Source organism: Urocitellus parryii, chromosome 5, assembly GCF_045843805.1.
Source record: "Urocitellus parryii isolate mUroPar1 chromosome 5, mUroPar1.hap1, whole genome shotgun sequence".
NCBI lineage: Eukaryota > Metazoa > Chordata > Mammalia > Rodentia > Sciuridae > Urocitellus > Urocitellus parryii.
Genome location: NC_135535.1, coordinates 57,621,551 through 57,648,225, shown reverse-complemented (window position 1 = coordinate 57,648,225; position 26,675 = coordinate 57,621,551). Strand labels below are relative to the sequence as shown.

The following is a 26,675-nucleotide window of genomic DNA, read 5'->3' as shown; positions in this document are numbered from 1 at the left end:
CAGCTTTGCAAAAGGGGTGAGAGGGAGGATGTTAAGTGTAAAACAGGAAGAAAAAAAAGAAAAGAAAGAAGGGATTGGGGAGAATTGTTTCTCAGGCTCAGGGCCCCCATAAAAACAAAGGGCTCTATGTGTGTGTGTGTGTGTGTGTGTGTGTGTGTGTGTGTGTGTGAGAGAGAGAGAGAGAGAGAGAGAGAGAGAGAGAGAAGAGAGAGAGAGTGTGTGTGTGTGTGTCTGTCTTTCAGTGTAGTGGAGGTGAGGGCAAGAAGGTATCGGGAAATATACTCCCATCCCTTTGGCACTACTATTTGTCTTGCTCATTCACCTCCCTGACGTGTTACAATGGTTACAATGATACGCTTCTGTTTCTCTCATAATCCGATTTCATTCCTTACACACACAGCTCTCTTTTACAGTCCAATGCCTAGCACACTTTTCAGTCTTTTGCATAAGAGTGTTTATTGCTTGAGTCAATCCCTTGCTCAACCTCAGACGTTGCTCAGCTCTGTGCACACTCGCATTTCGCATAAACCTCTCCCCCGTACACCTGCTTTCTTTCAGCACTTACCTTTTCTTACATTCTCTCTGGCACACACACCCACTCCCATACACACACCTATTCTCCTACCCATGTGCACACTCCCCTTCCTCGGCCACTCCCCTCCCTCCCCTGCCGGGGCTAGCACACTCGCCCCGCCCCTGGGGACACCTGCTCGTGTGGGGCAGGGCGGGGATGCGCAGCCGCGGCCCCTTCTCCTTCTCTCCCTCCCCGCCCCTCCCTCCATCCCTCACCGGCTCCCCGGCTCCCGCCCCGCCCGCCCCGCCCGCCCGCCGCTCCGGGGGGGTCTCCGCCGCCGCCGCCGCCGCCGGAAGGAGCCGCCATTTGCCACCGCCGAGCGCACGGGCCGAGCCGAGCCGGATCCGGGAGCCGGAGCGGGACTGGGGCCGGAGGACGGCGATGGGGGGCGGCCCCGCCGCAGGAGGACCCGGGCGCGTAACCCCGGGGGCCCGGCCCGCTCCGGACCCGGACCCGCAGGGCGCGGCACCCTGAGCCCCCCTCCCCGCCCCCTGCCCCGGTCATGGTTGCCTACCCTGCCGCCCCTGGGCCACCAGCCCTCTCGGCCTCGCGAGCCCCGGAGCCCGGGTGGTGTCAGCAGTGAAAGGCGTTTGCAGGCCCGGAAGACCCCAGCCCGGCTCGGCTCTCCAGCGCGCGCCCCCTTCCCGGCCTTGTCCCTTCCCTTCCCCCCGCCGCCCAAGAGCCCCCCTTGCACGCCGCCCCCCGCCCCCCGGCGCCCGGACGATGCTCAAGTCTCGGCTCCGCATGTTCCTGAACGAGCTGAAGCTGCTGGTGCTGACGGGCGGGGGGCGGCCCCGGGCCGAGCCGCAGCCCCGGGGGGGCGGGGGAGGCGGCTGCGGCTGGGCGCCTTTCGCCGGCTGCTCCACCCGGGACGGCGACGGCGACGAGGAGGAGTACTACGGGTCGGAGCCGCGGGCCCGGGGCCTGGCCGGGGACAAGGAGCCGCGGACCGGACCCCCGCCACCGCCCGCGCCGCCACCACCACCCCCGGGCGCACTGGATGCCCTGTCGCTCAGCAGCAGCCTGGATAGCGGACTCCGAACCCCTCAGTGCCGGATCTGCTTCCAGGGCCCAGAGCAGGTCAGGCCTGGGCACCTGGCTGGGCAGGGAGGGGTGGGGGGCGCGCACCTGGGCTGTCCGGCGGGACCGTGAGCAGGGGGCGGGGCCTGAGGAGGCTGGGCGGGACCCAGGACCTGGGTGGGAATAGGGCGAGGTGGGGCAGCTGGCTGGAGATTCCTGGAGAGTGTGTTTAGGTTGGGGTGGCGGGGGTCCTTAGGAAGAGGTGGGGCTTTTTCCTGGGAGAGGTCATGATTCCTCTCTCCCATTAATGGGGACAGCATTGTCTCCTGCTCCCCTTAGCCAGGGTCGCCATTGACTGAGGGGACCTATGGAGAATGCATCTGTTCCCATCTTCAGAGGAGGGACCAAACTAGAACCTTGCCTCACTATTTCTCCCGCTGGGGCACTTTTCACTTCACATTCTGCAACTTTCTTATTCCAAAGAGCCGCCTTTGTTAAATTTTATGGGCAAAGTTGTCCCGGGATAGTGCCAGAGGGTGTCTCTGTGTAATGAGAAATGATTCCTTGACTAAAGGGGAACATGCTTCACTCCCACCTTCAAGAGTTACCCTTGTGGAAATGAAGACCAATAATCCATTCTAGTCTCCATCATATCTATGAAATGCTGTACTTTACAATGAAAGGATGGGGGAAGGAAACCATGGTTCAGAAACTCTCACTCTTCTGTCCCTCCGCATCCTAGAGCAAAGCCTTCCCTCTAGGAAATATTGAAAACTACCTTTTGCAAGTTCTAGGAAAAGAGAAGGCCTAGACTTACCTCTAACCCCTATACCGCATTACTTTAGTATGGGAAGTGTTTGTTGAACTCTAACTTCCTTCTTTTCTGCTGCAGCGTTAGCCTTTTGCCCAGTGTTGGGTGAAAGACCTGAGGGGGTTTTGTCTTTTTCCCCCCACTTTTGGGGATCAAACCTAGGGCCTCACACATATTAAATAAGCGCTCTACTACTGAGCTACCTCCCTAGTCCAGGTCTGAATTTAAGAGGTTTCCCTCAACAGGAGCACAGAATCAGGTGGGATGGTGATGACTGACAGGGCCTTTCCTCACACTTCCTCCAGGGGGAGCTCCTGAGCCCCTGCCGCTGTGACGGATCGGTGCGCTGCACTCACCAGCCCTGCCTCATCCGCTGGATCAGTGAGAGGGGCTCCTGGAGCTGTGAACTCTGCTACTTCAAGTACCAGGTCCTGGCGATCAGCACCAAGAACCCATTGCAGGTGAGGTGCAAAGAGTGGACTCAGAATGGGGGAAGGCCTTTCTACTATAGGGATCAGGGAGCCTATTTTATCTCATTTACTCTTTTTTTTCCAAAGACACTCCTCCCCACCATTATGGAAGTTTCCTGTCTGTAAATCCTTTCTTCATTTATTCATTTATTCACAAAGACATTTATTGGGTGCCACTTGTATTCCAGACACTGCTTCAGGCACTGGGACAACAGAAAAGGAAAAGAAAGTTGTTGATGATGATAATGATAGCAAATGCAGTATTTTCTGTTTATCAAGTGTGGTTATACCTTAACTCTTTAATTCTTTTAAGCTTAATAATAATCCTATTAATTAAGATACATTTTCCCCCAATTTACAGATGAGAACCCTGATGCACAAAGGGATTTAAAAACTTGCATAAGGTTATTCAACCAGTAAGGAATAGAGTTAAGATTTGGAATTTATACCTAGATGTTTTGGCTTTAGAGCACTTGCCTGATTCTGCCTTTGTAAAATAAGACAGATAAATAGTGTCATGTGAGTGTCACATTTTAGGTTTGATTAAGGCACAGAGAAGACAGATGTAAATCCTACCTAAAGGATGTAGAAAAGGCCCCTGGAGCCTCCTCCTTTTCAGGATTGCCCATTACCCAGTCCTCTGTCCCTTTCTGTGACCATTTGGAGTCTTTTCTCTTACACAGTGGCAGGCCATCTCCCTGACAGTCATCGAGAAAGTCCAGATTGCAGCCATAGTTCTGGGCTCGCTCTTCCTCGTCGCCAGCATCTCCTGGCTTATCTGGTCCTCACTCAGCCCTTCAGCCAAGTGGCAACGACAAGATCTGCTCTTTCAGATCTGTTACGGCATGTACGGCTTCATGGATGTTGTCTGCATAGGTGAGGGCACCTCTCTCTCCCTTATGTGCTTAGCATCTTCCTTTTAGTCACTCACTTAACTTTTCTGTCTATCCCCTCAGTTTCATGGCTTTGTTTTCTGCCATTGGTGTCCTTAGAGGTATCCTGATATCCCTCCCTTCCCTGCTTCTTCAGGATCCTTTGCAGCTGTGTCTTCTCACTCTGTTATGTGTGTTTTAAGGACCTTTGGCCTTGGTCTCAACAGCAGTTGATCCCAGATTTTTTATCCTTCTTGTTCAGGCCTCATCGTTCATGAAGGCTCTTCTGTCTACCGAATCTTCAAGCGCTGGCAGGCAGTGAACCAGCAGTGGAAGGTGCTGAATTATGACAAGACAAAAGACATAGGAGGAGATGCAGGGGGAGGGACAGCAGGGAAGCCAGGCCCTAGGACCTCACGGACGGGCCCCCCCACTGGGGCTACCAGCCGTCCCCCAGCTGCCCAGCGCATGCGGACGCTCTTGCCTCAGCGCTGTGGTTATACAATCCTGCACCTCCTTGGACAGCTGCGGCCACCAGATGCCCGTTCCAGCTCCCATTCTGGTCGAGAAGTTGTCATGAGGGTCACCACCGTCTGATCTGGATTCCAAAAGCAGGGATCTTAAGTCAATGCATCAGCCAGACACAAGCTCTCATGGCTGCTGGAGGAACCACCTGGACAAGGTGTTTGGGGCAGTGGCCCCCACCACTGAGGATCTTTGTGGGCAGCCTCAGGCTGGAGACATTGTCTGTTCTCTACTGCCCACTGAGTAGACACCTGGATGACATTCTAGCCACCATTGACAGCTCCTCATACTCATCCTGAGATGGTCAGTGGGCAGGTGGGGAGAGCAGCTTTTCTTCCCTGGAAAGAACCGTCTTTACCTCAGCTCCTAGGGCCTCCAGCCCCCCCTCACCCCAGCTCCACCATGGTGACTTGGCAAAGGGGGACCGATGCCAGAAGAAAGGGGCTGTAGACCCCCATTCCCCATCCCATGGCCACAGGGCATCTGGCAATAAGACTAGTATACATTGACCTCCCGTTCCCTGCATGAGGGCGGGGGACTTCCCCCTGCTCCATCCCCCATTGCATGGGGGAAGGGCATAAAGAATCATTTATATGCACGTGGAGACTCCTTTCTCATCTGGGGGTTTTCTGGAGGGCTGGGAGGCTTCTGTTCACATGTTGCAAATTCTAAATGCAGCAGTGGGTTCTGAGTTGAAGTTGTGACTCCCACTTGCTAGAGAATAAGTCACTTTGGCTGCTAGATGGCAGTGCTCAATGCTATCTAAGGAGGGTAGACCTGCCACCTTTAAGTTGTGTGATTTAGGAAAAAATCTCTAAGCTATAGTTTTCCTGTCTACCTCATAGAGTTGGAATGAGGATAAACGAGGGACAGGTTGGATGCCATTGCAAAGAAAATCAACAATGGCATAAATATTTCTAGACTAGTTGATGGTTCATTTATTTCAAATAGTAACTGGTATAACAAATTCCAAAATGTGTTTTTCATCAGGAGTTGCACAGAACCTTGGAATTTTGTTTTGAGTGATATAATAGATATGGAAACATGATGGGTAATAGACACTGCAAATGTGAAGGATGGTGGTTGTTTGTAAGAATAAGAACTCCTTGGGCCAAGGATGTAGTTCAGGGGTATAGCACTTGCTTGAGAACTCTTCAGACCCTCTCTCTCTGAACGTTAGAGCCTGGTGGTGGGGAAAGGTTGGAGATGTCCATCTTATTCTGGAGGTCATCTGAATTCTATTCTTCTCAGGTACTGTGCTTCCTCAGAAAAGTGGTATGAAGTGAATATGGACCCATGGAGGGAGTCCCCCCGACCTATTTTGATGGCAGTTCAGGATCACAGGTCTGATCCTGGTTTGCCCAGTTAGTAGTATTAAGTGGAAAGTATTGTTCTTGGAGGCAGAAGCATAGAGAGGGCTCTATGGGAAATTTGGGTTCCATCCCCAGCACTGAAAAAGAAAATGGGTCAATCCAAAGCCTGGTACCTTTCTCCTGAGGCCTGGGGATTGTGTATTATATGAATGATGGTGTCTTTCAAGTGAACCATTCATCAACATTAAAATAATTCCTTCTTACATTGCTAAAGTCAGATCCAGAGGCCTTTCTTATTATTGGTCCTTCTCTTAGGGAAGATTCTGTGCTTCCTCCTCACTTGCGGTGCTTTGGAGAAAATTATTCTCTTCTAAAGGCCCACATATCCTTGGGCAGGAAACCTTGATCCTCTCCAGAAAGGGTTCCGGGTGCTGTCCATGGTGCTGGGATACAGATGCACTTGGAAGTATAGGAATCAAAGCTGAACTGGGGTCTGATTCACCTTGGAATGTGGAAGCATATCACTTCCAAGTTCTGAGGAGATCAGAACAGAGAGAGAACTGAGGCCAATCCCTCCATCTTTCAGTGGGAAACTTTCCCTAAGGATATATCCCTCTTTGCCTCCACCTGAGGGAACAGAGGGCCAAACTTTATAGATAGACTATTCACAGAAGAGCTGGTGGGGGCTACATGAGAGCTAGAAATCAGAGTGACTACTAATACTCATACTGGCCCATAGGGCTCAGTGACATACATGGAATTTCTGTGCAGAGCCTGAGCTATATAGAAACTTAGACACATCCAGTAATAATAGGCATGCTTACACAATCTCCATTTCCACCCTGGGTCCTATAGCCAGGCACAGTGATAGTATTTTTCCCTCTCCTTCAGCACCAATGAAGGTCTGTAGATGGGGGTTGGGACCAGGTCAATGTGGTGTCCTCTCTTTCCCTTTTTCTAACTTAAAGAGATCCTTTTCCAAGAAAAAGATCATGAGCACTGCTGTCCTCTTCAATTGTTCATTCCTTCTTACCTGAGAAAGAGTATGGGTAGGTAGAAGTCTTATCACTGATTCCAGGGCAAAAAGCCCAATAGTAGGCTAGGCTTTATTAAAGCTTAACTGTACTAAAAATCAGGTCATTTTAGGTTTAAGTTGGGTTTGGTGATAAGGGAATACAAGTGGAGACTAAGTAGAGAAGGGAGTTGAGAGGAGGGGTCTCTTGGGTCTTTGCACAAGGCATTGGGCATACCATGCCCTTTCGTAGATCTTGCATGATTTGTTCCCTCCACAGAAGGTCCGATGGTTAATGGAGTTTCTGTGGTCAGGGAGCCATGTCTAAGATGGGGCAGAGGAAATGCAGAGGAGAAAGACATGTGAAATGAAATTTCACCAACACCCAAGTAATTGGAATGGGGGGAAGGACAGGAGAAAGGGGCAAGCCCTAACAAGGGAAGGGTAATTTGGAATGCAGAGGAGCTGCATAGGGTGTTGAGAGTTTTATCTGGATGGAAGATGAGTTAACCTGCACACATTACAAGAGGAATACTGTGTCCAGTCTCTCGGGGGCCAGAATGCTGACTAAGAAACTAGCTCCTTCTGCCCATTCCAGTGTTCCTACTGCATGCCCCAGGCTTCTGGCCACTCTCCCACTCAACTTTCATGCTGTCAGACTCCACATTTCCCTTCCTATGACCCTCTTTCTCTGAAGCAAACTATCTTGTAGTAATTTGTTTCCAGAGTAGCAGTTTAGGATATCCTTCAATTCTGGTAGTTCAGGTTCCAAAAGACTTCTCTCACCAAAGAGTCAGCTGTCTCTGCCTAGCTCCCCAACCCATTTTAAACTCAGCTCCTACAATTACTTTTCACTACCACCCCCTTGACCTCTTACTGAAAGCAAGACTAGACTTGGCTGTTCCCACTGCAGACAGAAACATGTCAGGCTTTGGAACGCAAATCACTCTTCCAGGGACCCAGACCTCCCATTGCTTTGGCAGTCATTCCTGGGATCTGAAAATCCAAGGAAGGAGATGGGGATCAGGGTCTTGCAGGAAGTGAGAGTAAGAGAAGATTTAGTCAAAAGTCAAGGGTAAAACATTTGGATTCTTTTATTTGAAAACTTAAGAATATTAAAAATTTTCAATATAAAAAATAAAACAAGACTGGCCCAAAGATATCTCTGCCTGGGAATTAAGTGATGACCAGAGAGGCCGGGCATGGTAGTGTACACGTGTAATACCAGCTACTTGGGAGGCTGAGGCAGGAGGATCATGAGTTCAAGGCCAGCATGGGCAGCATAGTAAGACACTGTTTCAAAGAAAAAGAAGAAAAAGTGACTAGAGAGCCAAGGTTTTTTTTTTTTTTTTTGTTTTTTTTTTTTTTTTTTTAATCATAAACCAGTCTAGGGCAGATTCATCTTCTTGGGGCAAGATGAAGGAAGGAAGAGGGGTAGACATAGCCTGGTAAGCTGTTTATCCCTTCTCTACATGGTCCAATTTCAATATGAGAATGTGTGTTTTGTCACCTAATCAGATAGGTCCTGATATGGAATATGAAGACCAAATAAAGTCTCATCCCTCTCTCTTGAAGAGCTCACATATTTAAAGGGAGACCAACCAGGTACAGAGCAGATGCACAATTTCTTTGCTCATGCTGTGAGAAATACTTAGCCAGCAGCATCAGTGATCACTGTGGAAGCACCAAAAGAGCAGTAGTTGAATCCTACCTCAGGCCACCAAGATTACCTGTTAAAATCTGAGTTAGCTCTGAAGGATTTGTATATGACCAGGAAAAGGGCCAAGCAAGTGGAGGGACCGCGGTTGTCTCAGGACCTACTGAGACAGGTCAAGTGCATACTTAACACATGGGTCAGGGCTGCCTCCTGCACTTTGCTACGGTCATTATATTCAGCTTAGTTAGGCCTTGTCTGGGAACAGGTGTCTCTCTTGATCTTCTGCCCAAAAAATCCCTATGATGAAAGAAATTGTTGATGACAGCCTCTTTCAAAGGACTATCTGTCCACAAACTGTAGGTTGATGCTTCTTTCGGGCACCAGGACAGTCCTGGTCATGGGTCTGACAGGAGGAGCACCTGGCTCAGGCAGCACCTCAAAATGGGTCAAGATCTGTAAAGGGAAGAAGAAGGCTATCACCATGGGTGAGAAGGAATCTATAATGGGAGGATTAACTGGCAAAGGGCTTTATTAGTGTTAGAATAGTTGGGGTGGCATCTGTGGACAGTAGGGACCTTCTTGGTCAGTGAGGGTAAGGGATTATAGAAGGCAAAAAGTCCAAATATCCTTGTTTATACTTCAGACCTATAATGGCATTGCCATATTTTCAAGGATTAGGTCTGCCAGGTTTTACATGTTTTCCTATGCTTATCATATGACAAGAGCTCACAGTTTAGAGGGGTTGAGTTTCTCAGTCTGGGTACATAAGCTCTCTAACACTTACCTGGGCCAAAGCCATTTGAAGCTCAAGCTCAGCCAAGCGTCTCCCCATGCAGCTGCGCTTGCCAAAGCCAAAGGGAAGAGATGCAAATGGGTGGGGGGCTGGGCCCTCCCCCAGCCAGCGAGCTGGGCGAAAACTGTTTGGCTCTGGAAACTGGGCAGGATCCCTTGAAGTGGCATAGTGACACAGAGAGACCAGCGTCTGGTGGGAGTGGAATCAAACTTGTCAGTTTGGACTCAGAAGCAAAGAGTTAGGTAGAGTGGGGATAGTTATGAAAAAGAAAATCTATGGACTGGGATAAAGTCAGGTTCTGGTTGACAGGGAAGTTTTTTGGGGCTACTTTTGGAATTATTTCTCTGCTGCCTCATTGTACTCAAGAGAAAGGAATTAAGATCAAGGGGAAGGTTTGAAGGGTGTCTGAGAACAGGACTGGGGCCCAAGATAGTAAGGAGTGGCTCAGAAAAAGGGGCTTCATAGGCTATACTCACATTTTTGGGGATAATGTAGTCACCCACATGAATGTCTTTGTCTGGAACACGGGAATTTCCAGGTACTACAGGGTATAGTCTAGGTTGCAGAGCAAAAGATAGGGAAAAGCAAGATGAGGCTAGGGGAGATAGCCTCTTTCTCATTGCCTCCAACTTCCAAACCCAATTTTGGCCAGCCATAGAATACCATTTTTCTCCTTTCTCCCTGCTTCCCCAGCCTTTCCTCTAGTTCCTCTTCTCCTCCCCCCTCACCTTAGTACTTCCTTGACCACAGCTTTCAGCAGGGGGAGCTGGGACAGAACTGTGGCTTGCGGGTGGGCACAGGAGCCTGGGCCCAGGGTAGCTGTGATCTCAGAATGGAGTGCCCTCTGGACTTCAGGATGCCGGGAGAGCTCATAGAGAGCCCAGGAGAGTGTGTTGGACACCTGAAGGGGCAGGAGAGAGCATCTTAGGTGTTAGGTATGGGGCCTAGTAGAGGCGGCAGAATATGAAGCAGTCTGGGGCCAAGAATGTGCTAAATCAAGGGATTAATTGAGCCCCTTCATGACCATAGGGGATTCCCTGAAGCAGAAAAGTGGCACCAGAGACTGGGGAGGATAAACTCCGGAAGTGGGTCTCTCAGGGTAGAGGGTGAACCTCACCGTGTCCACTCCAGCCAGTAGCAGCTCTGTCACATTCCCCAGGATGGACTGGGCAGACACTTTCTCCCGGAAAAGGAAGTAGGTCAGGTGTGCCCCAGATGGCATGTTCTTTTCAGGGTTTCCCTGGTTCATCGTGGCTACCTCGGTCTCTTGCCGCTCCACGAGCTGCTGGGCTACATGGGGAAAAGACACCCTGATGCCTCACTACCTCTGAGAAGTTGTACTTTTCCCCATTCCCAACCCTCTTCTGTGTCTTACCAAACGCAAACATCTGGTCCCAGTCTCGGCAGAGGCGGGCCCAAGGTCCCGGCACTAGGCGATGCAGCCAGCTGGGCATCGCCATGGTTAACAGCGTAGACACAAACACCGAGCCTACCGCGCGGATGAAAGTCTCGGTGTCCGGGGGCACTTCAGCCTCCAGGCAGCCCAGGCGAGAACCCAGTAGCACCGCGGCTATGCCTGGCCAGGAGGGGGCGCTGTAAGGGCACTGGGAGATCGCTCGGGTGTCTCCCACACCTACCCCTAATTTTGTTTTGGCATTCACCTTCCAGTCCAAACTTGTAAAACTCTCCCGCCACATCCCGAACCAGGGTGGGCGGCCCGGTGCCACGTCCCCTCTGGCGCCTTAGTCGTCGCACAAGATCACAGACCACTTTGTCCAGGGTTTCGGCATAGCCAGCAGCCGCTTGAGGCCGGAGGAGAAGCGGCGCCAAGAGACTACGGAGCTTCTGCCATTCTTCACCTTCCCTGCAGGGGTGCAGAGAGAGGGCGCACTAAGGAGGTGGGGATATCTGAAGATGGCTTGACTGGGGTGGCCAAGTATTGCGTCTCCTCCTTCCAGATTAAAAAAAAAGCTACCCCTGCCTGTGCCCATCTTCCATGTTTCTACCTTCTTTACTCATTTTCTACCCGCCCCTCCTCCGGGGGCGGGGAGGACTGAGTTCCCGGGTAACCTGAGCAAAATAATCTTACATTCTATCCAGATTCTGTACCCTCGCCTTTTCCGGCTGTTACCTCGGTTCCCAGGATTCTGGTCTCTAAGTATAAGGAAGTGAGTGGAGATCGAGAGCAGGGTTCAACCTGAGTTTGGATGGAACAGACTGGAGAACCCCGAGATGCTGGAAGGTTGCAAGAAACAGCGGAGCTTTCTCTAAGCCTCTGCATATATTGGGTTGCAACTCACTAGGACTCGCTGTCAGGAGTATGAGCTTTGAGGGCAGAGAGGACTCACGCGGTAAGTAGTCCGCAAGCCCGCTGGTGGCGGCGACGGTGCTCCGCCCAGGACGAGAAGCTGCAACGCTCTGGCCGAGGACCCTCTTGTCTCAGGAGCTGTTCGACGAGTGCAGGGGAGGCCAAATACACTGTGCGCAGGGTCCCGAATCTGGCCAGCCACATGGGGCCGAAGCGGGCAGCGCCCTGCACCTGGGAAAACCCATGCAGCAGACACTAGGATACCCTGGATGGGCACTGAGTTTGGCTTGTGCCAATGCCAAGCGCACTTAACTAGGCTTGGGACCCAGGAGTTTCTTGAGTGCCCAGCTAAGTATATGGCCACAATGCTTGAAACTCCTTCTCTACCGTCTTGGAAAGTTTGAATGTGGTGGGCCAAACGGAGGAATTTTGTGTCATGCAGACATTCAGGACCTCTTTTTGGTCATCTGGGCAAAACCAAGGAGGAGAAATCCCTAAAGCTTCCCCCACCTGAGCTGTCTATTTCAGGAAGAGTCCCTAGCGAATGAAAGTGAACTCGTAGATTTACAGCCAAACGTGCAGGAGGATCCCCAGCACTACCTTTCCCGCATTCTTATCTTACAGGGTCAGGAAACGTTTGTACAGAGAGAAAGCTCTGAGGGCAACCCCTTGATTCTGCACTCGTCGAAATACCTTCCCCGACCCCAGTCCCATCGAGCCTTTTTTTTTTTTTTAAATAATTCATGGGCATCCATTCTCACCAACTGTCCTATGTTCCGTCCTTGCTGGCGTTATCAAAGCCAGTTCCCCCAGCTCCAGGAACAGAGACTTGTCCCTTCCTACCTGCAGTTCGTGTAGTCTCGACAGTCCCCCTTTGCAGAAAAGTTCAGCCAAGAAGGCAGGCATGGAGGGGCCGGGGATGTCCGCCAAGCTCCCGGGCGTTGAGTTGGAGCCTCGGGAGGCGCCCAACTCAGGAGCCCAGCGGACGCGATGGAACACTCTGGAGGAGAACTTGAGGGTTTGGGTCATGGTGCAGTTCAGAGAACCCGAGAGAGCCCTTCTCTGGCGCATTTGGACTACTTGCCTGAACCCCTATTTAAGCCCTGACAAGGCAGTGACAACACCCCTTCTCAGAGCTTCTTAGCCAATCCCGTTTTCCTGAGTGGTCTATGTTCAAGATTAGCACTCAAGATCAGTAAGCAGGTCTGCGATTAATTTTGTGCCTTTTTTGGATCTCATGCTGCAATGACCCTTGTTGGAGGGGAGGCCTGTCTCAGTTTCTCCTTGGTAGTTAGTGCCCTAATCCAACAACTAAAGGTCTTTTCTGGGGAAAGGTTATTTAGGATTTATTTAGATTACAGGAGACAACCTTGGGGGTAATTCCCACTTCCCCAGGGAACCAAGCCCCTATTGAGCCATCATTAGGAATTCCTCATCCTCCAGCTTCTCCACAAAGGAAAAGAAGGGAAACCTAGTAGAGGCTGTAACTGTCCCCACATTTTTGGCTTGTTGGGGTACATTTGCGTTCTCTGTGCAGATGAGCAGGATCTACCTTTCCCATTGTATCATACTCATACTAGGCAGGTGGCAGGTGGGTTAATGGGTTAAAATGGCTTCAGGCACCTCATCTGTTTCTTCAGGAGGGGTCTCTTAGGTCAGTGAGTGCTCTCTTTCTACCCATGGGAATCTGGAGTTTGAGGAACAGAAATGAAAGAACTTTTTGCAAAGTAGAAGTTTGGAAATTCTCTGGACTGTTGGATGAGCAAGGGCTGAGTGCATGCTCTGAATTCCTAGCGGACTCAGTCTCCTTTTAAGTAGCTGTCTGGTCAATCGCTCCTTTCCACTTTTAGCTTTAAAATTCTCCATAGTTTAGGGCTGGAATTGTGGCTCAATGGTAGAGCACTTGCCTAGTATGTGTGAGGCACTGGATTTGATCCTCAGCACCACATATAAATAAATGAATAAAATAAAGATCCATCAACATCTAAAAAATATTTTTTTAAAAAGAGAATTCTCCATAGTTTAGATCTCTGCTTCTTACATCTCAATCCCCTCACTATCCGTGTCTGGCACTGTGCCAGTCAGCTCTGAAGTTCTGGAATCAAAGGTTTACATGGAAAAAGAGAGGGTCTCCACCCCCTTACCACCAGGGATTCTCCAAGACAGCAACAATAAAGGGGGCAGAGATTGCCCCAGTCAAGTCTTAGGCAGGGAGAAGATGAGAGGAGGCTCCTGATACACCCCCCACCAATGTTTCCCGAGAAATAGCAGCATGGGCATGCGTGAGCATGCATACACATTATTCCCCAGGACTGCAAAGAAAACACAAGTGGACAAATGATTTGAGCTGAGTAGAGAGTTTAGACAGTGGGACATTGCATTCCGCATCCCACATAAGGAGAGTCCCCACAAGGAGCAGGGAGTACTACAGGAGGACAAGACCCTACACCCTTCCAAAGGTCTCCTCCGGCCAAGGTCCTTTGTCCTTCCCAGTTATCTGCTTGTGCTTTCTGCTGGCATTGGATGAATTAGAAAGTGAGAACACTAGCACCTCCCCAACTTTTGGAGAGAATGCAGTCTCCCAGCCCCACCAGGCTCAGGTGGGAAGGCCCAATCTCTTTGGAAGAGGCCTGATCTTCTTTCCTGTCCCTGGAAGATGGGGTTCAGCTAAGGTAGGGTAGGCAGTCAGTGACCAGGCAGGGTAGAATTGGGGGTCAATGCCTAGAGGGCAGGATCCTGTATTCTTCGGAAGATAGCTGGGAAATTCTTTCCTCCATTACGTAGAACTTTCTTTCCCTCCTCTGTTGAGGTGCCTAGATGTCCTATAATGGGATCTTCACTCTGGAAGAAGGAATGGTCCAATAAGTCCTTTCCCACTTTTCAGACTCCCCAACCCCTAGACTGCCATCCCATCCTCCTGGCCCTGACCTGGGTTCAAAGAGTATAGAAGTACTCTGGAAAGGACCTGCATCCTTACATTTCCCCTAGGCCCTTTACTTACCAGCTCTTCCAGAGGCACACGCTCAAACAAGGGGTGCCCTTCAAAATGGGTGCACATCCAGTGGTGTAGCTCCAGCACATCAGTTATGGTATATACCAGCCCCTGCATAGGCAAAATCAGCCTAGGTAAGGGCTGTATGCAACTGAGCAGCAAAATGATGGGAGTGATGATGGAAGTTCCTAAATACATTTCCAACTAATTCTTAGTGAAGATTCCAAGTAAGCCACTCACCCCTCCTCCTTCCCAACTCACCCCAACTCTTAGTACATAGGCATATTCTGCCAGCAGTGTGGGACTGATGATTCGCCACTTGTGCTTTGTTCGCTTGAAGTGTGGATCAGGAAAGAGGAAGAACATCTTTGTCAACTGTGAGACAGATAGGCACCAAGAAGGTTGAGACCTGGCCTCTAGGCCTGGCCTGCTTACCAGCCTAACCCACCAGGTCCCCTCCCCACCTGGCCTTTGCGGAAGAAGTTAGGAAGGTGCTTCATGGCATTACTACGGAGACAGGCAATGTTCTGGAAGCCACCTCCAGGGGCTGTGCGAAGTGCCCGAATCCGGTCTTGTACATAGTCTGAGACCTTCACACGTATCTCCAGACCCAGAATCAGAGTGTCTGGAAACAGTGGTGATAGTTCCACTGGAAACAGAAATAGCAATGGGATCATCAACCTCATACTTGTGGAAATTCAAAGGGGTCAACACAAGAAAGGAGGACTCAATCTGCAACTACCAAAGCCAAGAATGGGTATGATATACCTATATGAATTATTCTCTGCTGGGGATGAGTTGGGGGAGATACAAAAATTGTCACCAGGATTACAATGGGAAGGCTGAGTTACATATGCAATTTCCTTTACAGTTTTCACAGTGATTTCATACATGGTCTTATTTAATTTCTATAAGATTCTACGGTAGACTGAGAAGATGAGGACTCTAAGGGCCAGAAATGTTCAAGATCATAGAGCTAAGAAGGGGTAGAGCTGGAACTTAAACCAAGGTTTTCTACCTCTAAGTACCATGTTCTTCTCCCTATCAGGCTGTTATCTGTATGGAAAGATCTAAAACTAGGGAAGTGGCATGACATGCATACCTGAAACAATACAGACAGTATAATAGGAACCCCAAAACATAAGAGTGGAGAAGAAAAAATGTGACTAGTTGAAGGTGTGGTGGGGGTTAGGGAAAGTGGTGGAATCCCTGAGAAAGACAGTTCAGGATCACTGACCACAGCAGCTAATCTCTGACGCTTGTGCTGACCGGCTCACTGACCCAGCACCTGGCAGGCAAAATGGGGCTCAAGTAGGGACTGAGGCCAGACAGAACAAATGAGGTTCTAAGAGGCATTTGAGGCAACCCCCTCCCTTCTCCAAGGCAAAGGCCACACATCCAGAAGGGAGGTGGGAGGCTTTCCACACTGATGTCACCAATGTCTTAAGGGGGAAAGGTCACCTGTAGTCCCCATCAAACCTGCTGAGGTAGCAGAACCTAGGCCCCTCCTCACTCCAGAGAAAGAGCCAGTGTTACCTAACAGGCCACCATAGCCACAGCCTATGTCTGCAAATTCCACTTGGGCCTGAGCTCGATTTTCTTTCTTATCCTTTGGGTCATCATGGCTCTGATTTTGAGTGAGTGGGGCGAAGAACTCTGGATATAGCTCAGACCAGTCCATCTCCTCTGGCTTCACAGGGCTATTGGAAAGAAGACATAAGACATGTAAGAATATTGGTTATGCAATTTTTCAGAAGTGGGATTGCATGTGTATGGGTGGAGTATACAGAGGAGGATTTCTCAAAAATTCTGTAACACTAGACCCTAGTAGGCACAACGGAAAGCCCCCTCGCTCCCAGTGTGAATCACAGGCCCATTATGAGGCCCACAATTGTTGATCTGCCCATCTCCACTTCTGGGGTTGATATGACCCTGACTGGGCAGCTCTCATTTCTGGGACACAAGTTCCCCTTCTCCTAGAGACTGCCTAAGGCACTGAGATCCTCCTATTTTGTGTGCTCTGCGAGGAGACAGTAAGATAAGGAGTGTAGGATTGTGTATATCTTTGTGGTTTTTTGTTTTGTTTTTGTTAAACCCAGCAAACAAAAGTGAAAGATGGAAACGACAACCTGCTAGTTTCAGTAACTCTCTTCCCAGATTTGGCACCGCTACTAGGACGCCACGCCCCCTTCCAACTGGCCAGCTCAGCCCTCAGCCAAATCTCTCCGATCCACCCCCTAACTGACGTCACCCAGTTGATTCTCCCGGGTCCATCCCAATCCTCCCTACAGTGCCAGCACAATTGCTCTCCCTGGCTGCTCGGAGGCTCCAGCCCTCTTTCCGCTCCCCCTGCCCGGCTCCTCACTAGCGCAGCGTGTGGTCCGCCATAGGGTTGGAGTGGGCGCGTTGCCTGTAGTAGCGCTTCTGAGGCTGCGGGGCCTCAGCTCCCACTGGGGTTCCAGTCTCGATTCCCGCCATGATGCCCGGTCGCGGGTTTCACAGCATCCACGTGGAGGCCGAGGCCGAGGCGCAAGGTAATGACGCACAAGCATGCTGCAAGCAGGTCCCGCCCCCTTAAAGACCCAAGAGCAAATTCGACTGGGCTGAGCTGGGAGGAGCTCAAGGGTCGAGTGCCGGAGCTGGCCTCCGCACCGCTAGTTTCTAAGCCGTTTGGCAAGGCCAGTCCGGGCACCAACCTCTTCTCTTAGGTTGTTTCTGCACGGTCTGATTACCATGCCTGGCTGCAGGTACCTGTGCACCCCACAGGTAGGAGGGATCTGGGGGCCTCGCCTCCTACAGTGGAATCAAGCACGTTTCTCTTTCCTCTCCCCGATCCCGAGCCCTCTGGCGAGGACACACACACACACACACACACACACACACACACACACACACACCACACACACACACACCTGTCTGTTCCTAAGTAGGTCCTGTTGGGTATATACTAGGGACCAAGGCAGGAGGGGCAGCTCCTCATTCCACCTCCAGGAAGTCCATCTGGAGAAAGGAGTGCTGACTCGGGGAGGCGGGGCTCGATGCCACGGGGAAACCGAGACGGGGGGTGCGGGGGCGGCCCTCAACCTCTACTCCGCCACAGACCCGGGATCCGAGCACCCGCCGTGGCTCCGGGGTACTCTCTTGCCGGATGGCGAACTGCCGCCGGGATCCCGAATCAGAGCCGGAGTCAGTGTTCCCTCACGAAGTCGGCCTCTTTACTGACTCTTACTCCGAGAAAAGCCGGTTCTGTTTCTGTGGGCATGTACTGAACATCACGCAGAATTTTGGTTCACGACTCGGGGTGGCTGCAGGCGTGTGGGATTCGGTGAGAAAAGGGCTATGCCAGTTGAGGGTCCCTGGGAGGTACCACCGACCCTCGATTCCTAGTCTTCCCTATGGAGTCATCTCTGCCACTCTCTTTTCTCTCCCCCACCCCTCATAGGCTCTGAGCTTGTGCAACTATTTCGAAAGTCACAATGTGGATTTTCGAGGCAAGAAGGTGATCGAACTGGGCGCAGGGACCGGCATCGTGGGAATCTTGGCAGCGCTGCAGGGTGTGTGAGCTGGCATTGCGGAGGGAGGGGTTGGGGAACGGGAATGTGGAGAAATTGTCACTTTGTGGACTCTTGGGAGACGGCAGTGCTTTGGGTTCAGCCCAGTCCTTCTCTTTAACAACCTCCCCCACACACACCCCCACCTCCACCCCCGCCACCACCTTCTGTGACAGAAAGCACTAATTAGCTGTCAGAGCACCCGGGATGGTTGATTTGAGGGCAAGAAATAAAAATTGGGCAGGTCTTGTAGAAGTAGTTTCTACTTTTGGTGGTGGTGGGGAGAGGCGTATCAGTGATTGAACCCAGGAGTGCTTAATCACTGAGACATCCTCAATCCTTTCTGTTTTTTTATCTTGAATTCTGAGACATTGTCTTGCTAAAGTTGCTTTGGGCCTCGCTCAGTTGTTGAGTCTGACCTTGAATTTGCAGTCCTCCTGCCTCAGCCTCCCCAGTCATTGGGGTAACAGATATGTGCCACCAATCCAGATAGTTTCTATCTTTTTGCTCTCTGTGATTTCATGGGAGAGTTTGTCAATTAAAGTCGCCTTTGGGCATGGCATAGTGGCCCATGACTATAATCCCAGTGACTGGGGAGGCTGAGTCAGAAGGATTGCAAGTGTAAGGCCAGCCTAAGCAACTTAGCGAAGCCCTAAGCAACTTAGCCAGACCTTATCTCAAAAAATAAAAATAAAAAGGGCTGGGGATGTGGTTTAGTAATAAAACACCCCTGAGTTAAATCTCCATTACAAAAACAAGACAAAAAAAATCCTCTTTGGCTTGGAGGTGGTCTTCTGTCAAAATGCATATGTGGGGGTATCATGTAGAAAAGTGACCTGTGGGTATTAAACCTTGTGACTGCTTTAGACTTCATTATGTATTAATATATGTTAGATTCCTTGGGTTTTTGGGAAGTGGGGGTAGGAATTAAGCATGGCAGACTTGGAAAAGGAAAGGGTAAGGAAAAGTTTGCTTGTATCAAGAACCAAAAACTAAAAAAAAAAAAAAGTCTCTTATAATCTAAGGAACAGACAAACCCTACACTGAAAGTAATTATCTAAAAACTTTTTTTTTTTTTTTTTTTTTGGAGTGGTATCAGGGGTTGAACCCAGGGACACTTAACCACTGAGCCACATCTCTGACCCTTTTTTATTTTTTATTTTGAGGCAGGGTCTCCCTGAGTTGCTTAGGGCCTTGCTGAGGCTAGCCTTGAATTTGCAATCCTCCTGTCTCAGCCTCTCAAATGCGAAAGGGAATTTTAATTGACAAATCCCCCATGAAATCACAGAAAGCAAAAAGATAGAAACTGCAGGGAGCAGTGGTACATGCCTATAATCCCAGTGACTGGGAAGCTGAGGCAGAATTGCAAGATCAAGATGAGCTTGAGCAATTTAGTGAGGCCCTAAGCAACTCCTGTCTCTAAATAAAATACAAAAAAGGACTGAGAATGTGGCTCAGTGATTAAGTGCACCTGGGTTCATTCCCTGGTACCCCCCCAAAAAAAAACCACCCCCAAAAAACAAATATGAATGAAGTCATGCAAATTAGCATGCCCTTGTTCATAAAAGCAAAACTAGGTTTTGGGAACCTAGTTAAGGTTCCTATATTAAATGAAATATTTTTTAAAAATATTTATTTTTTAGTTGTAGTTGGACACAACACCTTTGTTTTATTTATTTATTTTTATGTGATACTGAGGATCAAACCCAGGACCTTGCACATGCGAGGCAAATGCTCTACCTCCGAGCCACAACTCCAGCCCCCCTTTTTTTTTAATTAAAATTTTTTTTTTTAGTTGTTGATGGACCTTTGTTTTTTATTTATTTATTGCGGTGCTGAGAATCGAAGCCAGTTCCTCATACATTCCAGGCAAGTGTGCTACCTCTGAGCCACAGTTCCAGTGGCTAAAGGAAGTCTTCCCAGAGATAAGCATTCCTTCAACCAATAGTATTCCAAATTCCCTAAGTGCCAGAAGTCATGCTAGATATTGGGAATTCAACAGTGATTTTCCAGGACTCCATAAGGAGCTTGTGGTTTAGTGGAGAAAATGGGGGGAAGATGCTGCTGTTCAAGAGCTTTGGTGATGTATGTACAGAGCCAGTAGACTTGCTCTGGCCCTGTCTACCTTAACTCCCTGGGAATCCATCAGGGGAGAGCTCTGTTAGGTGAGGAGGAGATGAACATTGTGAAAACAGGGAATGTCAACAGCAACTTTTCCATGAGGGATGAATGGAAAAGTGTCAGGTAGTTATATTAACAGGAGAAAAAGCAGGCATATATATATATATATATATATATATATATATTTTTAAGATGTGAATTGTTTTTACCAATTTTAATATATATGAATATATATATTTATATTTATTTATACTTTTATTTATTGATTATTATGTGGTGCTGAGGATCGAACCTGGGGCCTCGCACGTGCTATGCTGAGCCACAATCCCAGCCCAAAAGCATCCATATAATGGGAACACTTACCTTCACTTGCTACCAGACTAGCTTCTTTTCCTTTGCTCCCTGTTAAGTTGCCAAGTTAGAAATCTGAATGTTATCTATCTATCTTTCCATCTATTTATCTATCTATCTTCTGTCTATCTCTCTTTTCTTGGTACTGGAGATTATATCCAGAGGCACTTAACCACTGAGCAACATCCCCATCCCTTTTTATTTTTTTATCTTGAGAGCAGATCTTACTAAATTGCTAGGGCCTCTCTAAATTGATGAGTCTGGCCTTAAATTTACAATCCTCCTGCCTCAGTCTTCCTTGCCACTGGGATTACAAGTGTATGCCACCACACCCAGCTATGAGTGTCATTTTGTCTCTTTCCCTTTCCCTCAAATTCCTGGTAATCAGCCAGTCCTTGCATTATATGTCCTTAGCTCTTCCACAGTTATCTGCTCTACTTCCCACCACGTTGAGTTTAGGCCATTACCATTTCTTGCCTGGTTTTTCACAAGAGCCTTCATGCTTCCCTATGCGAAAGTTTGGCATACCCAACCTAGATTCTGTGATCCTCCCTCAGGCTTCCTCATTTTGGTGAATCAAACCACCATCCTCCCAATGTACCTAGACATAACCTTTCACATGTCATTGTTTATCACCCCTATATCATTATTCAAGTCCTATTGATTTTATCTCCTGAAAAATTTCCTGGATTTTTTCATGTATTGTCATATCCACTGATAGCTTCCCAGTCCAAGCGACCATCACCACTTGCTTGGACTGCAACATAGTCATTCTAGTCTTCCTACCTTGACTTTTTGCCCCTACTTAGACTTCTGCCCACTCCACTCAGCAGTCAGAATGACTTTCAAAATGCAAATGTGGAACTGGGCACCGTGGTGCATGCCTGTAATCCCAGCAGTCTGGGAGGCTGAGGCAGGAGTATCATAAGTTTGAAGCCAGCCTCAGCAAAAGCAATTCAGTGAGACCCTGTCTCTAAATAAAATACAAAATAGGGCTGGGGAGGTGGCTCAGTGGTCAAGTGCCCTTGAGTTCAGTCCCCAATACCAAAAAAATGCAGATGTAATCACACCCCACCCCATTCCAAAACTTTTAGTGGGTTCTTTTTGTTTTCAGGATAGAACAAATACCTTTAGTATGGCCTCCGATGCCTTACCTCTCTCTCTAGCCTTTTTCTTTCTTCCTCTTTTTTCTTCATATTTTTTTTTCAGCAGGGAGGTACTAGTGATTGAATCCAGGGCTTTGCATGTACTGAACAAGAGTTCTACCACTGAGCTAAATCTCCAACTCTTATTTTATTTTGAGACAGGGCCTTGAACTTGTGATCCTTCTGCCTTAGCCTCCTGAGAGCTGGGATTACAGATGTGCACCTAGCTCTCCAGCTTCTTTTTGTTCTTCTCTTTCCCTCCTGTCCTCTTTATGCTATTGCCCTTTTGTTGGTTCCACAACCTACTTTGATGTTCCCTTCCTTGGGGACTTTACACAGGCTGCACTTTCTGTCTGAAACCCTTTTGCTACCTGGTTAATGCATATGCATTCCTCATTGCTCAGCTCAACTATCACTTCCAAGGAAAAGCTTCTTTGATAATTCCACCCCAGGCCAGTTTAGGCCTTTCTAGTACATATCCATCTGTACTCATTGGTCTCATTTTAAATTTGCTATCACTGACAGGTGGGTCTTAAATGCTAGTCTGTTACACTTCCCCTTTTCTGCTTATTCTTCCACTCCCCTAAACATCTGTTTCTTCCTTTCTTGTTCTTCAAAACTGTGAGTGCCTCTTCCACTATCATCACCCTCAGCTGATGACTTTGTTTTCCATCTCCTGATTGCTTGTATTTTCTCAAAAAATGTCCACATGCTCCTGCTGCAACATCTATTCTCCTGTGTCTGAGTCTGATACATTGCCTTCTGCTTTGTTGTTGTTTTTAGTGGTATTAGGGCTAGAACTCAGGGACCCTCTACCAATGAACTACACCCTCAGCCCTTTTTATTTTATTTTGAGACAGGGTCTCACTGAGTTGCTGAGGCTGGCCTTAAACTTGTGATCCTTCTGCATCAGGCTCCCAAGTGGCTGAAATTACAGGTGTCCACCAACACATCTGGCTGCCTTTTGCCTTGTTATCATGGATCAACACACTGTGCTAGCTATAGTCAAACCCTCCATTTGTCTAAAGATTCTAAATTTTCCCACCAGCTCAAAGACACCGTTCCAGCAACAGCCCCCAAGCATCTTCTGTATTGTTGATTTTTCCTTCTCTTTGGGTTTTATTCTCCTCCCCTCTCTCTATATGTGATTATGCTATGTATAATTATGTCTACTGTCTACACATATTTTATATTATTATATATACATACATACATAAATATACTATAATTTCTCCTATCTCAGAAAAAAATACTCTGATCCTACATCTCCCTCCAGATACCAAGCCATTTTTTCTGCTCTGCTTTAAAAAAAAAAATTCCTCAAAAGAGTTATTGTTCACTGTCTCTGCTTCTTCTTCTGTTTTTTTCTCCATCCATTCCAATCCAGACTGCACCATGCCTTTCACTTCAATGGCTCTAGTTAAGGTTATGAGCTTCCCTTTCAACTTTGTATTGTTAAACCCAGGAGTCTGTCCTCAGCCCACCTCAATCAACTCTGCATTTGACATTGCCACTTCCTCCTTGAAACTTTCTTTGTTTTCTGGAGTGCCACACCTGTTTCTGCCTGCCTGACTGGCACACTTTTCCCTTCTCTTTTGTCAGTGGCTATTCATCTTCGCAACTAAAAATTTGAGTGCCCCAGAGCTCAGGTAGTAATCTTTTGACCTTTTCTTTTTTCTGACTACATTCCCTCCTGAGCACTCTCAACACTTTGTGGCTTTGAATGTCCTTTTCATGTTTGTGACTATCTACTCAGTATCTTTATGCAGTGTCCAGAAACGACATTATAATTTCCTATTCAAACCACCTGCTGTAGCACTATTTGTTCAGTTGAATGGCAATTTGGTTTTCTAGTTAGGCCAAATGTCTGAAAACTATCCGAACTTTCCCTCTTTCTCTGTCATATTTCATATTCAATGTGTTGGCAAATCCTGTGGATTCTATCTCCAAAATATATTCAGAAATATATTCTTTTGATATTTGAATATATTAAAAATACATTTGGTGGTACATGACTGTAATCCCAGCAACTTGGGAGACCAAAGTAGGAGGATTAAATTTGAGGACTTTAAGTTTGAGGCCAGCCTGGGCAACTTAGCAAGACTTGTCTCAAAATAAAAAATAAAAAGGGATGGGGATGTAGATCAGTGGTAGAATACCCCAGGTTCAAATCCCCCAATGCCCTCTAATTGCAGAAACCAAAATACATCCCTTAAAACATTAAATCAGTTTATGCCTTTCTTCCATTTAAAATTCTTCCACAGTTTCCTGGAAATTTGAAAGCCAGATTTCTCAATCTTCTTATAAGACCCTGACTATGATCCAGTGCCTACTATTGTCCCCTTTACTCTCTACTCTAGCTTCTGACACACTGTTCCTCACTCGCATCAGGCACCAGAGTCCTACCTCAAGGTCTTTTTGCTTGCTGTTCTGTCACTTGGTAGACTTTAGCCTGAGAGATCCACGTGATTTGCTCTATGCTGCCTTCAGGTCTTTGCCCAAACATAACCTGCTTATGGAGACTTTTCCCAATCATCCAATTTAAAATGACACTCCCTGTCCTGATCCTTAAACATTTCTTATTTCTTTTCTTGCTTGACATTTCACCATAACACTTATTACCATTTGACATATGGTGTATTGTATTTCCTTTTTTTTTTAATTGTTGTCATCTGTTTCTTGCTACTAGACTGTAAGCTCCATAGGAAGGGGACACTTGTCTGGCTGGTTCACTGCTGTAGTCTCAACACCTGGCATATAAGCACATGATAAAAATGAATGAATTCATCCTTAGTACTTCCTACATCTCTTTCTATAATACTCATCATGATTATAGTTAAATAATGATTTTTAATTTATAGTTAAATAGTTAATTTTGCAGTACATAGTGCATTTCTACCTCTAGAATAAAATTCAAGGAAAGCTGAGGTTTTGTTTTGCTCTCCACTGTATCCTTAGCACTTCTGGGTGCTCAATTTATTGCATGAATGCTTTCTGAAATGCTAATCTGATCTTCACCCTGCTTTTTTTTTTTGGTACTGGGGATTGAACCTAGGGACACTTAACCACTGAGCCACATCACCAGCCCTTTAAAAATATTTTTATTCAGAGACAGGGTCTTGCTAAGTTGCTAGCTTTGAACTTTCGATCCTCCTGTCTCAACCTTCCAAGCTGCTGAGGTTACAGGTGTGCACCCCCATGCCCAGTCCTGCTTCTCATCTTAAATCCTATTGCCCTCTATGAAACCTAAATCTCCTTAGCATGTTATGGTCTTCTTTTCTCATGTCTTGACACTTTTCTGTTCCACAACCTTTAAGTTACAGCCTTCTTTGAACATGTCATACTTTTCTCCTGCCAGGCCTTCATATTCACTATCCTCTGCTTGGAAAGCAACACCTGACTAACTCCTGCTTTCCCTTTAGAGCTCAGCTGAGGTCATGTCTTCTGGGAAGCTTTCCAGATCCCTGAAGGCAGCTTGTGTCAGTGGGGGTAGGTGCATAGCCCATCTCCAGCTCAGTCGTGCCCAGGCTTCTGCTGACATCTGATTGTTGTGTTTGGCAGAGAGGTTGAAGATTAGCTCAGAGGGAATGTTGATGTTGTAGAATGTGGAGTAATGAGAATAGCAGTCGGTGAGATGGATGTTAGGGCAACTAAAAGTCAAAGTGTGGACTTTGGGCTGTGAAGACATTGCCCTCTAGGCATTGTGGTCTCTGGACCTTCCAACCAGGAGCCGGTGGTTGGTCCCTCTGACTTGCATTTCTCCTCCTTGCTCTCTCTCAGGGGGGGATGTTACCATCACTGACCTGCCAGTGGCCCTAGAGCAGATCAAGGGCAATGTCCAGGCTAACGTGCCAGCCGGAGGCCGGGCCCAGGTTTGTGCCTTGTCCTGGGGGATTGATCAGCATGTCTTCCCTGGAGACTATGACATAGTGCTGGGGGCTGATATCGTGTACATGGAGCCCACCTTCCCACTGCTACTGGGAACCCTCCAACATCTGTGTGGGCATCATGGCACCATCTACCTGGCCTCCAAGATGAGAGAGGAACATGGGACAGAGAACTTCTTTCAGCACCTTCTTCCCCAGCACTTCCAACTTGAGCTGGCCCAGCGGGATGAGGATAAGAATGTCAACATCTATAGGGCCAGGCACAGGGAACCAAGACCTGCTTGATGTCATTCCATTCCAGTAAAGGAACTGCATTTCTCCAAAGCTGTATCTCCAGAGCCACAAACACAAGGACCAAAAAAAAAAAAAAAAGGATTTCCTTGGTGTCTCTCTCCCCCTTCCTTCTTTGTTCCCACAATTGTGCTTGGACAGATGAAGGCAGGTGTTTGTTTGCTAAGAATTCTGGAGTCCTAGAAGGATTGGCTTTTAGAGCGTAAAGGGGTTTTGCACAAAGGAGGTTGGAAGGGTCCCTGGGATATTTAAAAGTAAAGAAGGTAAATAAGATATGAGAACAGTGGCTGCAGTGAGACTGTCACTGATGACTTCCAGTCCTATTTATACAGAATGGACTTTTTAAAAAACCAAGATCTAGTCAGGCATGGTGGTGCAAGCCTGTAATCCCAGCAACTGGTGAGGCTGAGGCAGGAGTATCGCAGGTTCAAAGCCAGCCTCAGCAAAATCGAGGAACTAAGCAACTCAGTGAGACCCTATCTCTAAATAAAATACAAAATAGGCTCAGTGCCTCTGAGTTCAATCCCTGGTACACCCAAAAAAGAATAATAATTTTAAAAAATAATAAAAAAATAGAAAGGGCTGGGGATTGTAGCTCAGTGGTAAAGTGCCCCAGTACCGAAAACAAAACCCTAAATCTTTGGGACTGGGTTTATAGCTCAATGGTAGATCACTTGCCTTGCATGCATGAGGCACTGGGTTCAAAATTCAGTACCACATAAATATAAATAAGAAAGATATTGTGTCCATATACAACTAAAAAAAAAACCCCAAACCCCCAAATCTAAAATCTATGGAGTACCCCCTCACACCCCAACAATAATCTGGTAGGGTCATGGCTCTAACTGGGTCAGGTCCTCCCAATCCTGAAGCTGGGGATAAGCAGCAGAGCTGTCTTTTGGGCTATAGCTTCTTTTTCCTTTTCAGAGCTGGATTCTGATATCAGAACATAGTGCAGTGCAGAACATGGACTAAGTGCTAG

At 48.0% G+C, this 26,675-nt stretch overlaps 4 protein-coding genes across 8 annotated transcripts; 2 read left to right on the top strand and 2 right to left on the bottom strand.

The window, feature by feature from the left end:
* Positions 1 to 875: 875 nt before the first annotated feature.
* Marchf9 (membrane associated ring-CH-type finger 9) lies at positions 876 to 5,788 on the top strand. Its single transcript, XM_026398373.2, has 4 exons — positions 876 to 1,654; positions 2,711 to 2,866; positions 3,559 to 3,751; positions 4,010 to 5,788. Exons 1-4 carry the CDS (start codon positions 1,298 to 1,300, stop codon positions 4,342 to 4,344), a joined length of 1,041 nt encoding a protein of 346 aa, XP_026254158.1. The 5' UTR covers positions 876 to 1,297; the 3' UTR covers positions 4,345 to 5,788.
* Positions 5,789 to 8,593: 2,805 nt separating this feature from the next.
* Cyp27b1 (cytochrome P450 family 27 subfamily B member 1) lies at positions 8,594 to 12,384 on the bottom strand. The gene is made up of 9 exons (XM_026398473.2): positions 12,199 to 12,384; positions 11,396 to 11,586; positions 10,709 to 10,911; positions 10,423 to 10,623; positions 10,165 to 10,337; positions 9,776 to 9,948; positions 9,524 to 9,602; positions 9,039 to 9,236; positions 8,594 to 8,707 (listed from the first exon to the last, which is right to left on the bottom strand). Exons 1-9 carry the CDS (start codon positions 12,382 to 12,384, stop codon positions 8,594 to 8,596), a joined length of 1,518 nt encoding a protein of 505 aa, XP_026254258.2.
* A 1,312-nt stretch (positions 12,385 to 13,696) lies between these two features.
* On the bottom strand, positions 13,697 to 17,346 carry Mettl1 (methyltransferase 1, tRNA methylguanosine). 4 transcript variants are annotated; one of them, XM_026398439.1, is made up of 6 exons: positions 17,260 to 17,346; positions 15,884 to 16,047; positions 14,812 to 14,996; positions 14,609 to 14,722; positions 14,357 to 14,458; positions 13,697 to 14,196 (listed from the first exon to the last, which is right to left on the bottom strand). In XM_026398439.1, exons 2-6 carry the CDS (start codon positions 16,026 to 16,028, stop codon positions 14,077 to 14,079), a joined length of 666 nt encoding a protein of 221 aa, XP_026254224.1. In that variant the 5' UTR covers positions 16,029 to 16,047; positions 17,260 to 17,346; the 3' UTR covers positions 13,697 to 14,076. The 4 variants fall into 4 exon arrangements, with proteins under 4 accessions (XP_026254224.1, XP_026254221.1, XP_026254222.1 ...); XM_026398436.2 differs by lacking the exon at positions 17,260 to 17,346 and adding an exon at positions 16,713 to 16,851; XM_026398437.2 differs by lacking the exon at positions 17,260 to 17,346 and adding an exon at positions 16,713 to 16,851 and having other exon boundaries at positions 14,609 to 14,680.
* Positions 16,963 to 25,687, top strand: Eef1akmt3 (EEF1A lysine methyltransferase 3). 2 transcript variants are annotated; one of them, XM_026398440.1, is made up of 3 exons: positions 17,424 to 17,672; positions 17,790 to 17,901; positions 25,296 to 25,687. In XM_026398440.1, the coding sequence occupies exons 1-3, from the start codon at positions 17,496 to 17,498 to the stop codon at positions 25,685 to 25,687; spliced, it is 681 nt and encodes a 226-aa protein (XP_026254225.1). In that variant the 5' UTR covers positions 17,424 to 17,495. The 2 variants fall into 2 exon arrangements, 1 of the variants encoding a protein (XP_026254225.1); XR_013343604.1 differs by lacking the exons at positions 17,424 to 17,672; positions 25,296 to 25,687 and adding an exon at positions 16,963 to 17,113 and having other exon boundaries at positions 17,790 to 17,877.
* Positions 25,688 to 26,675: the final 988 nt, after the last annotated feature.

What these genes read in the sequence shown, in the direction of transcription:
- Eef1akmt3 (XM_026398440.1), top strand. Translation starts at nt 17,496, where the DNA reads ATGGCGAACTGCCGCCGGGATCCCGAATCAGAGCCGGAGTCAGTGTTC. An exon ending in CTGCAGGCGTGTGGGATTCG is followed by an intron (nt 17,673 to 17,789) that starts GTGAGAAAAGGG and finishes CACCCCTCATAG; the next exon opens with GCTCTGAGCTTGTGCAACTA. An exon ending in AATCTTGGCAGCGCTGCAGG is followed by an intron (nt 17,902 to 25,295) that starts GTGTGTGAGCTG and finishes GCTCTCTCTCAG; the next exon opens with GGGGGGATGTTACCATCACT.
- Mettl1 (XM_026398436.2), bottom strand. Translation starts at nt 16,825, where the DNA reads ATGGCGGGAATCGAGACTGGAACCCCAGTGGGAGCTGAGGCCCCGCAG. An exon ending in CCTATGTACTAAGAGTTGGG is followed by an intron (nt 14,459 to 14,608) that starts GTGAGTTGGGAA and finishes TTGCCTATGCAG; the next exon opens with GGGCTGGTATATACCATAAC. An exon ending in GTGTGCCTCTGGAAGAGCTG is followed by an intron (nt 14,197 to 14,356) that starts GTAAGTAAAGGG and finishes TCCTTCTTCCAG; the next exon opens with AGTGAAGATCCCATTATAGG.
- Cyp27b1 (XM_026398473.2), bottom strand. Translation starts at nt 12,384, where the DNA reads ATGACCCAAACCCTCAAGTTCTCCTCCAGAGTGTTCCATCGCGTCCGC. An exon ending in ACTACATTATCCCCAAAAAT is followed by an intron (nt 9,237 to 9,523) that starts GTGAGTATAGCC and finishes CACTCCCACCAG; the next exon opens with ACGCTGGTCTCTCTGTGTCA. An exon ending in TTCAAATGGCTTTGGCCCAG is followed by an intron (nt 8,708 to 9,038) that starts GTAAGTGTTAGA and finishes TTCCCTTTACAG; the next exon opens with ATCTTGACCCATTTTGAGGT.
- Marchf9 (XM_026398373.2), top strand. Translation starts at nt 1,298, where the DNA reads ATGCTCAAGTCTCGGCTCCGCATGTTCCTGAACGAGCTGAAGCTGCTG. An exon ending in GCTTCCAGGGCCCAGAGCAG is followed by an intron (nt 1,655 to 2,710) that starts GTCAGGCCTGGG and finishes CACTTCCTCCAG; the next exon opens with GGGGAGCTCCTGAGCCCCTG. An exon ending in CATGGATGTTGTCTGCATAG is followed by an intron (nt 3,752 to 4,009) that starts GTGAGGGCACCT and finishes CTTCTTGTTCAG; the next exon opens with GCCTCATCGTTCATGAAGGC.